This window comes from Pogona vitticeps, chromosome 7 (genome assembly GCF_051106095.1).
Source record: "Pogona vitticeps strain Pit_001003342236 chromosome 7, PviZW2.1, whole genome shotgun sequence".
Lineage (NCBI taxonomy): Eukaryota > Metazoa > Chordata > Lepidosauria > Squamata > Agamidae > Pogona > Pogona vitticeps.
Genome location: NC_135789.1, coordinates 8,314,812 through 8,327,042, shown reverse-complemented (window position 1 = coordinate 8,327,042; position 12,231 = coordinate 8,314,812). Strand labels below are relative to the sequence as shown.

Below are 12,231 nucleotides of genomic sequence, written 5' to 3'. Positions count from 1 at the left end.
TGAGGAAGGTCCCTGTAATCCATCCGAGTTTGGTTCATAAGAAGAGCCAAGCCATGGAAACAAGAATTTTGTCAGTTCTTCTGGGGTGGGTCAGCCTTGTGTGGCTGTACTGAAGATGTCAGTGGTGCAAGGTGTCCATTTCGTAGGATGGGGTGGAAAGTTAGGCAATACTGGAGCAGAAGCAGGTGAATCCGTTCACCCCAAAGTCATAATATTTCCTACCTTTTTTTTAACAATGTAGTCACATCCTAAGATAATTCTCTTTTGCTTGTCCTTCTGTGCCCCCTTGTGGTCACAGAAATGAATCAAGCTTTTCTGACAGTAAGAAGGGTTCTTAATTATTGCGCTTCTCCCCTTCAGCAAAAGAACAAAGGGAAACCCCCAGTTTATTTGTTCCCTTTCCTTGTATCTTTCAAGATCTGGAATGACCTTAATGGCCCAGGGCTTCTGGTAACAGAGATTTGCTTAAATACATATCCGCAAGGTGAATTAAAGCATTATTTGAGGCGCTCAGACCCTACAGCAGGAGACTATATACTGAAGTCCCAGACTCAGGTGGAGAACAGCAACACTTATTTCAGTAGTTTAGGTCTCTGGCTGCGGACCCTGAGGTTAGGAGTTCCAATTCCGACCGTGCCTCCCTGACAGGGGCTGGACTGGATGATCCAGAGGGTCCCTTCCAGCTCTGCCTTTCTAAAATTATTACGATGAGCGATTGGCCACCTTCCTTCTTTGCCCCAGTACTCCTGCCCCATCTTCCTTCAATATCTTCCCCTGACCTCTGAGCGTTCAGCCTGGAGGCAGGCAGTGCCATGTGGCCTCTCCCAATTTGAAGAGACCCTTGTCCAGCAGGCCGAGGCAAAGAGGCAGTCCCGAAAGCAGCAAAATCAGAGAGCTGGACTGGGGAACGATTGTATTTTGTCCCCAGTCTGGAAGGGATGGTCACTCTGGAATTGGCCTTCTCAGCCACACTAGATGCTGCTCCGTCTATTCAGAGCATGTTACCATAGTCTCTGAAGATGCCTAAACACTAAATTTTGTTTCCTCTGCCAATCCCACTGCAGCACCACCCTGAGGTCTTGTGTGATGTTGCCACCACCACGGGCTTAGCTGTTCCCTCCTTGGCTATTCCCGTTTGTGTTACTGCTGCCTTGCACCCATCCGAATACAGCGCTGGCTCTAGCAGCTGCTGCCACCATCTCAGAAGAAGATCCAGAGTCAAATGGCTGCTGAAGCTGGCAACTCCCCTTTAATACCCCCTCAGATATGGCCTGGAATTGAATCATCCAATCCTGACCACCCGTGGGAGGAGCTACCCACCACTGCCATCTCTGATTGGACAGGGAGCTGCTGTCCCTCAGTGCCTTCCTGAGATAGGCAGCCATTTTGGTGGGCATCTATGCTGCCCTCACACACTGACTGTATAACAAATACAGCCCTTATGGAATCGGGAGGTGTTATTTATACGGCTCTATTTGGACACAAATGAACTAAACTGATCCCCCCCTTTTCCTTCCCCCCCCCCAGCTGTGAAACACTCAGCCTTAATCTCACATGTAGTGAACACAAGCATGCCAAATATATGCCATTTTTAATATGCATCTTACACTTTTGCCACACGGGGACATGGCAGGGCATTTCTCATAAACATTTGACAAAATCTGCGATTTGTTTCAGTATTTCTACACCAGCAGCAAAAGTATAAATGCCCACATTCGTCAAGTTCATCACTGCATGGAACCCGTTTTTGACGTGGAACCAGCTGACTTTCACTCCATTATCCTCCAGCCGTTTCTTGTACAGGAGAGAATCATCCCGAAACACATCGTATTCACAGCTCACAATTAAAGTCTCCGGGAGTTGTTGGATAACAGAGTCTTCGGCAAAAAGTGGAGAAAAAGAGACTTCCAAGATGTCCGACAATTCCTTGTACACTTCAGGCTTAAAAGGAGCAAGAGGGACTCGCTCGTAGCCTCGGCGCTTAAATCTCTCTGGAATGTTGTCAGGATCCACCCACTTCCCATATTTGAGCCTCAGTGCCTCCGGCACATGAGATCCCTTCAAGACGTCATCCCTCAGAGAGATGTCCTTTCCCAGGTAGTGCAGGCCATAATAAACAACATTATGCCTGTACAAGAGCGGGAAAGTGGCATTTTGCTGATAGGAAGGTAGGTTGAAGTCCATACCTTGGAGACCCGCATAGATCAACACTTGCGCCCGTAGCTTGGGGAGGTCTGATCTCCCCACCAGTTTTTGGGCAATGGCTGCAGCATAATTGCCTCCTGCACTGTCCCCGCCAATGATGATCTGGGAAGGATCCACCCCATAGTTCTCTGCATGTTGCATGAAGTGCACCGTTGCGGTGTAGCAGTCCTTCTGCTGTGTGGGATAGGGGTGTTTAGGGGCAAGGCGATACCTGGGGGATCATAACAGAGAAGCAAAGCATTAACCTTCCAGGATCCTTGGCCAGGCCATGATAGAGAGAATGAAAAAGAGGGAAGGAGAGAGAGAGAGAAAAAAATGATGGTGGTACACATTTTTTAGGTCAATTTGAATGTGAATGCTTGGGTCCAGTACTTCCTGGATTACATCTTAGAAGTTGGTGTTGGGTCCACCTGCCTGATAGTTTCACTATCAGCTTATGCTGTCTCTCTAGGTTGAACCTTGTCCCCTGTTTAATATAGACATGAAACCACTGGGAGACTTTGTCCAGAACTTTGGAGCTCAATGGCACTGGTACGCTGATGGTAACCAACTCTGCCTTCCATTCCCTCTAAGTCTGAGGAATCTGTTTCAGTGTTAAATCGGTGCCTAGATTCAGCAACAGACTGTGGGAGGGTAAGCAGGTTGAGGTTTAATCCAGACATGACAGAGGTGCTCCTGGTCAGCCAGAAGGGGGATCAGAGAATAGACAGTCAACCTATGCCGGATGGAGTTAGACTCCCACTCAGAATATCTGGTCCAGAGCTTAGGTGTTGCCCTTGATTCATTCACGAGCCTGGATGCTCAGTTCTCTGTGATGTCCAGAAATACATTTTCAAAGCTAGCGTTCCAACTGCATCTGTTGCTAGACATTTCTTCTTTGGCCATGGTGGTATAAGCCTTAGTTACACCCCGATTAGAACAATGCAGTGCACGCCGCATGGAGCTGCCTTTGAACAACGTTCGGAAACTTTAGCCTGTCTAAAAGAGGGCAGCCAGACTTCTGATTGAAGCCGATTAGAGAAAACATATAACTCCTTCCCTCCAATGTCTTTACTTTGATTGAATTCACTTACCCAACGCAGACGACCACTGAATCACTGTTCTTTGCAATCCTGCTGCAAATGTTTTGATAGGTCCCTGCAAAGAAAAATAAAGCATTCACTGAAAAATTCTAGTCTCTCAAGATGTATGAGATCTTATTAGATTTATCAGTTATCAGCACCATGGGATTCCCATACAGTGGTGCCTCGCTAGACAGTTACCCCGCATGACAGTTTTTTCGCTAGACACTGACTTTTTGCGATCACTATAGCAATTCGCAAAACAGTGATTCCTATGGGGGAATTTTGCCGGACAATGTTTGGTCCCTGCTTCGCAAACCAATTTTCGCTAGACGACGATTTGCTTTTCGCTAGACAATTATTTTGCTAAACAGCTATTTCAGTGGAACGGATTATCATTGTCTAGCGAGGCACCACTGTATTTTAAAGAGGTGTTTTCAAGCTCTCAAAATTATGCTGAAGGTCCCTGGGATGATTAAAAAGTGTAAGAATGGCACTTGTTCCCAAAAATGTAACAGGAAGGGAGAGAATCCTACACCAATGCACGAAACATAGCAGATCTTTTTATAGGAAAATGAGGCCATCTGTGGTGAGCACTACAATGTCTATGTGAAGACAATCCACCGAAGCAACAAAACAATCACTCTTTCCTGTTGACATTAGAAACAGAGGTGAGAAAGAGCGGGCACTTTTTTTGAGGAGGATCTTAGACGTTCTAGGACATGAAGATCCTTGAGCTTCCGTGGCAGCCCAAAACCAGTGGTTCACATCTCCAGTTCCAATTGAATTGAATTATATATTCTGAGTAAAACATATAGACGGCTGTGGCCTAAGTGGCTTACCGATACTTCCAAACAACCCACACCCTCCATGGTAGAAAACAAATCCTTTCCTTCTGCCAGCAGAGGGCGCCTTGGGCTGGTAAAGTCTGACTGGCACCCCATCGAAACACAAGTCTTTGGAGGAGATGCTGGGATGGGCCTTAGGCTTCCTGAGCCGTAGAAAGAAATTGATGATGACTGGCTCCTGGTGGAGGTGCAGGATCCGAGCAATCTTCCCCTGTTTGGAGACAAATGACAACACAGCAGTTATTTACTGCATATTTGTTGCCTCTATCCTACTAGGGTGCAAGGAGATGGAGCTCAATGTGGTTTGCCCAACCCAAAAGCATCTTCAGTTCCCCTCCCAATGGCTACAAGTTGTCCCGGCTCTGCTTTGCTCAAATAAGTTCATTTTCCACTCCGCATCACATAATGTTCACCATGAGTGAGATTCTGCAGGCCTCGATGAAGTTTGTGGTTTTTGAGTTGCTGTATGTAAGCTGGCCCCAAGGTCTCCGGAACCCCCTGAGAGAGAAGCGGGAGGAAGAACAGGATAATTTCTGCCCCTGGTACAGCCGACGATACAATTGCAGATGGCCCCTGGGTTAGCTAAAGAAATCTTAGGATGAGCTCTGTGTGTGCAGAAGAATCAATGCAACCTTCAGATTCAATCCTGGGTGTCCACTCCTGGTTTTGATACAGACTCCAGCAAAAGATCCTGCTCCTCCTGCCATTGTCCACAGCCAAGATTTTCACTCAGGGTGAAGAGCCTTTTGAAGTGGTGCCTCAAGGCACCCTGTGGATTATGAGCTCTAGTTTGGGGCCTAGGGCCTGGGTCAGTGCTAGTGGAGCAAGGCAAAAAGCTGGGGCTGTCACTGAGGGAGCATCTCAACCCACACCAGGCAGTGCCAGGTGCAAGTCCTCAGAGAGGAATTTTGGGGTGTGTTTTCCAGCACCCACATGAGTACCAACCTGTTAAAGCAGGCTATTGAGATGGTGACGTAGTATGGGTGGACCTTGCTGGGCCTTGGCTGCTATGAAAAGGAATTGAGGACAAAGTAGATAACATGTTGTGCCTTAGGGTGGTGAGTCTCTGTTGGTGCCCAAAACGGATGGCAGTGTCTGATTTTTGCATCAATTTTCATTGCCTGAATCAAAATTTGATGCCCAATGTATGCCCCAAGTATTAGAATAACTGGGAAAATCCCAGTACCTGACCTTGCTTGACCTAGCAAAGGGTTACTGGCTGATTCTCGCAGAGGTAGGAAGACTAGAAGAAGGCTGCCTTTGCTACTCTCAAGGGCTTATTCCACTTTGCCCACATGCCCTTTGGGCTCCACAGGGCCATGGCCACCTTCCAAAGGCTCATGGATCTCATGTCAAAATAGCCCCACAAATGATGGGACCCAGACTTTAAGGAGGAGGTGGATGGACTTGATGGACTCTGAGGGAGAGGAACAGGAGCTGGTGAAGGAAGAACCAGTCCTTATCTTCTGTGCTTTAGGGCAGTGGTCCCCAATCTTGGGCCTCCAGATGTTCTTAGACTACAACTCCCAGAAGCCTTCACCACCACCTCTGCTGGCCAGGATTTCTGGGAGTTGAAGTCCAAGAACATCTGGAGGCCCAAGGTTGGGGAGCAGTGCTTTAGGGGGAGGATTGACCGCTGGTAGTTGAGAACGCTTGGCCAAGGAATCAGTCCAGTTCCAGCCCACTAAAAGGCAAGGACATGGGGGAGGCCGTCTGATCATCAGCCCTCCAGTGACCAGCTGGATGCAAACAGAACATCAGCAGATCCATCAGGGGCAGAACAGGCTTGGAGGATGGGGCAGCCTATTGCATGTTGGCCTTCCTTGGAGGGTATCCATTGGCTGATGTCAGTCTGGAGCTGATACACCAGGCACCCAACCATTTTTGAACCCTGTTCCTTCAACTCAATGCAAACCAGTAGTAACAAGACTCTTGACTTCATGGAATCCACCGTTAGAGGCTCTACCTGTCACCTCCTCACACTGACACTTGCCACCGCAGGGAAACAAGAGGATAGTTATCCCTGACCGATGGCTGTCCAGTCTCTCTTCACAAACCTACACTCTTGAACAGTACCATTAGGAAGGTTTTCCTAATCTTTCATTAGAAATGTTTGAAATGTTGATAAAAGTGTCTAGTGATAGGTTTATTGGCTTTTTTTCCCCAGCACACAGCAACAGGTTATTTACCTTGATCTGGACATTTTGTTGATACAGCCTACCATGTCATTGACTGTTTCTCTGTCATCTGTCTCTCTGTTAGCCACAGTTGACTCATGCTTGGCTTTTATTTAATATGTTGTAGGTCTCTGGCTGCAGAGTCAGAAGTTCGGAGTTCAATTCCCCACTGTGTCTCCCTGACAGGAGCTGAACGTGACGATTAGGGTTATTATGATATTATTACATTTTTAGCTTTGAAGCCGACACTACACTTGTGTATCTGGTTTTTCCAACCCACACAATGACCGAAGCCTATAATTGTGTTAGCAGGTGGTGTGTGTGAACTAGCCTGCTCTCAGCAGGTTTGACATTCTTATCTCACTGAGCATCAAATTATTAACTTCTAGTTGCTCTGAAGATATCTCACCATCCACCATTTTGTGATATACACCAAGTACTTCATTATCAAAGATATAAATACCAGAGTTTATAGAAGTTATTTTTCTGGACCAAAACTCCCATTATTAGGGAACCAATATGGCTAAATGATTCTAATTCACATTGTCTGGAGTAATTCTGAATCAAAATGCACTCATCCATTGTGTTAAACTTCTCTCATATCCTGCCCAAAGAGACAAGCAAATCTCTTGGTTTTTCCACAGAAATGTGATTAGTTCTTCTTTTTAAAGAGTAGTAGCCTGCCAAGATGAACAGAACAGCTGCACTGAAAAAGTGGAAGTGATGCACAGGAAAGAAAGAATTTGAGAACATACAATACACCCACAACAAAAACACACTGATCACCATAATCACCCATCTCCTGAAAAGGACAAAAGCTGATCTCACAGCCATAAATACTCAATTCCCAAACAAACTGCACAGAGTGGTGTCCTCTGAAGATGCTGGCCACAGAGACTGGCGAAAGGTTAGGAAGAACAACCTTCAGAACATGGCCAAAGAGCCCCAAAAAACCCCACAACAGCCATTAGATCCTGGCTGTGAAAGCCTTCACGAATACAACATGTGATTCCTTATTTTTCCTTTTCGTTCTTATTTTAAATGGGCGCGGGAGAAGTGTCACTGACAGGTTAACCAGGGCTATGAATACGAAGTTCTTAAAAGGGTGATTTTGGACCTCTCTGATTTCAGCTGTCTCCAATAAGCTGTTACCCTTTAACAGAAGAAAGACAATAAAACAAATGAAGGAAGGAGTTGATGACGAATAGGTAGAAGGACGGAAGCAAAATAGATAAATACAATACCATCCTCACCATGCTAGAATTCACTGTGTTCATTAAATGTGGTTGGCACAGAGGGATTTTATACAGCACTTAAGTTTTTTTGTTATTGTTTTGCTTTTGATTTGTTTTGTTTTTCAGAAACCTATCAAATTCCATAGCCATCTGGAAAATGACTTAATGCTTTCCTTGCCTGAAAGTATGCCAGAGGAGTACTATGATTGTATGTGTTTGTTGTGTGTCCGATATCCTTTACAATAGAAGGCGTGCTCCCATTTCTACTGTTACAATATCGTATCCATATTTTTCAAGACTTCACTGATAGGTATAAAGAAAACGAATACCACTGCAGACAAAGCAACAAGAGATTTAGATACACTTTCTGTTTCAAAACCCATGGTCTTATGCTAAATACACACCGTGCCCCGATTTTTCTTGAACTCTACAACCCAACTTTAACAGAGGGTGGCAGACTTACCACATGGAGGATCAAAATGAAGCTCCAGTGAATAATGCGAAGCTTTAATGGATGATCAAATTCGGGAGGAATATGAGTCCATCTGAGATCATAAAGAATTGCCCAAAAGTATAGCAAGAAGCAACCGATGATGATCACTCCTCCTGCCGAAAACAAAATAGTACTAAAAAGCCCCATGTCTCCTTCCTAAAAAGAATGTGGCAAAGACAGAAGATATACACAACACTGCTTCCTTGGTTGACTTTGAAGATATATCTGTTTATCTTTCTCTAAGTTGCTCTTCTGTAGATTCCTGCCTGTGATTAATAAAATAATCAGTTCCAACACACTCCTCCGCCTGACAGTTGTGACACCACAGCAGATAGGAAGATGGTGTGGGTTCTTCAAAGCATCTTGCCCAGCCGTTTCCAACTTTGAGTCTCCAGATGTTCTTGGACTACAACTCCCAGAAATCCTGACCAGCACAGCTAGTGCTGAAGGCTTCTGGGAATTGCAGTCCAAGAACATCTGGGGACCCCAAGGTTGGGAACCACTGTTCTTCACATAGGACCTCAGATATCACTCATATGAAGCCTGTGGACCACATGATAGCTCAGTAGCTTAGATATTTGGCTGCAGAACCAGAGGTTGGGAGTAGTGATGGGCCCCAGACTGAACTACGAACCAGAACAAACAAATCGGGCTGGTTTGTGGTTTGGTGTGGCCAAAAAGCAATGCTCTCCCAGGGTTCTTTCACAGTGGGAGGCCTTGTGCAGAATGATATTTTCTTCTGTCATATGATAACATGTATACTGCCTTGAGTCCTGTTATGTGCTACAAATATGATATAACATAATCTTCGAACTGCAGAACTGGAATGGACGCTATGGATCATGGAGTCCGGTCCCTGTCAAGGATGCTCAGGGGGGAATCAAACTCCCAACCTCTGGCTCCACAGCCAGAGATGTAAACCACCCAGCTATCCAGCAGTTATATACCTTAATATCCATGGGAATGGAAAGCAATACAGAGTTATGTCTTATGGAGGCTCCCAACATTTAGTTAATTTACTGACTACATCTTTATTTTGTTTCTCCACTCCTGGAAGTTGTACATCATTCTGCGTGGTTTGATTTTGGGCATTGCATCTCTAAACCAGCCATTTTCAATGGGGGCTACAGACCTGGCACATTTGAAGGGGGGCACAGTTTGAAAACAATTCTATTCTTTTTTTAAAATTCATTTGTTCGTGTTGTATCCTTGTTTGACAGGGAGTCCTGGAATCTGAGAAGGAGTCCTCAATGGGATCAAAACCATGTCGAGAACACCTGGTCTCGGCAATGATGTGACTGGGAGAAATATTGAATGCTTGAGCAGTACATAATGATATTGCGCTATGTCACTTTAGTCAGTGACAAACTAAGGTATAACAATGTTGCTTGATTTTTTTTTTACGTGCTCAGGATCCCCCAAAGACTGAGGTGCTACAAACAGTATCATGACAGCCTCTGGCAGAAGATCACAATTCCTGGCCGCCAGTCGTAGATGTCCCAGCAGCAAAAAGCGGAAACAAGAGAATCTAAAAATTTACTATATTTTCCATGTGTAAGACTATACTTTTGTCTAAAATCTTTAGACTAAAAATTGAGGGTCGTCTTATACACGGAAGCTGAGGAAAGAACAAAAATAAATGGAGGGGCAAGCAGGGATCAAAGTGATCCTGCAGGGCTTTGATCCCTGCTTGCCCCCCACTTGCTAAGCCCCACTTAGATTTCTTAATTTTGGGTTAGAAAAGTGGGGGGGTGCCTTATACATGGGAGCGTCTTATACATGGAAAAATATGGTATTTGACTACAATGCATCAGAAGAAGAGGGTGTTCTTGCATGGAACCGTCAGACAACAGCCACCTCTGGACGTCACTGCCAGGTTATCTGGTGGAGTAAAAATGAAGAGATACTTCACTGGATAGTAAAACATCCTTCTCAGCTGAGACACAGAATTGGGATCCCAAGCCTCAACAGCTTCTTCCCCTATCTCCTGATCCTCTGAAGTCCCATCTCTTCTGCCATTTCTCAGAAGGTGGCCCACAGGTTGTCCTCGTCTTCCTCATTTATCCCAGCCTCCACCTACTCCTCTCCTTCTCACCGATGGCGCTCATCAGCCAGGTCACTTACAGGAACCCCCTTAAAGGAACCTCTCCTTGTCTGGTAGAGGCCCAGGAGTGACAGCCTCAGAATCCACTCAACCAGAGAGGGGAAAAAGCGTCCCCCACTTTCAAGGAAACAGATCAGGGAAGACTAGAGGTATTAAAATATGACCAGGAAAAGCAAGCTGTCTGATTCCCTAGAAAGACATAGCTGCTAAGGAGAAGGGGTAATCATAGTCCCCAGAGCAAGACAGTCTGTTCAGAAATGGGAAGTGTTTATTTTTCTTTAGCTGGAGGTCCAGAACTTCCCATGATCATACTGGCTGTGGGATTCTCAACATGATTGCTCAGAGATCAAGCGTTTCTTACCTGCGAGTCCAACTCACTCCAAGAAAACTCCCCCATGTCGTATTTAACTGCTTGATGGTTGTCTTTCTTTCATTGTATTGTTTTTAATTGATTCACTTCGATGCAAGGTTTCAAACAATGTTTTCATTATGTTTACAATAGAACCCAATATCAAACGTAGGCCATAAAGGACAAGCCAACAAAATTCACCTGTCCTATCGTACTAGAAGGCATCAACGCAAAAAGCATCAAAACATCCCAAGAACAGCCCGTCAGTGCTCATTCAAGGGAGAAAAATCAATATTGCGCAAAACAGCCCAGAACAATGTGTAGGATAGGCCAATGAAATCCAATGAAGGTCAAGGACACTTATCTTGATCCTGGTGTGTCTGATGAGCAATGGGCTCTTATCGTCAGTCAGGTTTCTCTTTCCCAAGAATTGACCCACTTAGGGGCCAGAATTAATACTCACAAGCAATGATCTACTTGTCACCAAACGTGGGCCACAAATTACTGCTTGTGAGATATATCACACACCCAAGACTCCTACAGCCAATGAATATTCAGAATGTTCTACTTGTAAAACTGATATTTCATCCATTATTTCATTTTGTTTCCTTATGTCTGATGAAGTGGACTTGTCCATGGAAGCTCAGATTAAAATTTAATACATTAGGAGCCCATATCCACTTGGGATTGGTTCCAAGCGCCCGTGCGGATAATGAAAACTCTGGATAATAGTAAACATTAGATAGAATTATAAAAGGAAAAAAAAAACAAGAAAAATATTTGTATGTGCTTTACCATAACTGGCCACAAGAGTGTGCCAGAGGCCATATTATGTATTCTTAACTAACAAGTATTCATAGCATGTTGTCTGCCTCCCTCTAGTGGCTGGTTCTGGTAATACATATGGAAATAGATTTTTCTAGATTTTTTTCTTTTAATATTTTGAGACAATGGATAACTGAAACCATGTTTACTGATTCCATCGATACATGGATCCTATTGTAGTTAGTCTTTAAGGTGCCACATATTTTTGTTTTCTTTGTTTTACCTGATATTCATTTTAATTTTATTTTTATTCATTTTACTTGCATTAAGGGCTTTTAGGGACCGAAATATATAGTATATGTATATATATATATAATATGTACAGTGGTGCCCCTCATAGCGATGATAATCCATTCCGAAAAAATCATCACTATATGGATTCGTCACTATGTGGAACAAAAAAGCCCATAGGAACGCATTAAAACGTGTATAATGCGTTCCTATGGACTTAAAAACTCACCTTATGTGAAAATCCTCCATAGGGGAGGCCATTTTCGGTGCCTCTAAAGCGAGGCAACACAGTGGTCAGCCATTTTGGAACCGCCGGTCAGCTGTGCGAAAATGGGGCCTTTGGGATGATCGTGGGGGAGCGCTTCCCCGTGATCATCCCAGAGGCCCCGCCGATCAGCTGTGCTTCGGCTCTCTCTCTCTCCCCCCTTGCAGTTCCAGCCTGGGCAGGGAGACTGAGGTACCGCGCCTCCACCCTGGCCAAGAAAGACCTTCTGTGCCTGCAGAGGCTCTTTCTCAGCCAGGGTGGCAGCGGTGCCTCAGTCTCCCTGCCAAGGCTGGAGCTGCAAGGGGGAGAGAAAGAGAGAGAGACGAAACACAGCTGATCAGCGGGAGTTTGCGATGACGGCTTCCCCGTGATCTTCGCAAACCCCCGCCGATCAGCTGTGCTTCGGCGCTGTCTCTCTCCACCCCTTGCAACATAGCT

The 12,231-nt window shown here is 45.1% G+C and overlaps 1 protein-coding gene across 1 annotated transcript; it reads right to left on the bottom strand.

The window, feature by feature from the left end:
- Nucleotides 1-1,243: 1,243 nt before the first annotated feature.
- Nucleotides 1,244-10,520, bottom strand: LOC110082429 (arylacetamide deacetylase-like 3). The gene is made up of 4 exons (XM_020799959.3): nucleotides 10,485-10,520; nucleotides 4,109-4,325; nucleotides 3,279-3,342; nucleotides 1,244-2,416 (listed from the first exon to the last, which is right to left on the bottom strand). The coding sequence occupies exons 1-4, from the start codon at nucleotides 10,518-10,520 to the stop codon at nucleotides 1,642-1,644; spliced, it is 1,092 nt and encodes a 363-aa protein (XP_020655618.3). The 3' UTR covers nucleotides 1,244-1,641.
- Nucleotides 10,521-12,231: the final 1,711 nt, after the last annotated feature.

Coding starts and splice junctions, on each gene's coding strand:
- LOC110082429 (XM_020799959.3), bottom strand. CDS start 10,520: ATGGGGGAGTTTTCTTGGAGTGAGTTGGACTCGCAG. Junction 4,326..10,484: donor GGAGTGAGTTGGACTCGCAG/GTAAGAAACGCT, acceptor GTCTCCAAACAG/GGGAAGATTGCTCGGATCCT. Junction 2,417..3,278: donor TCAGTGGTCGTCTGCGTTGG/GTAAGTGAATTC, acceptor ATGATCCCCCAG/GTATCGCCTTGCCCCTAAAC.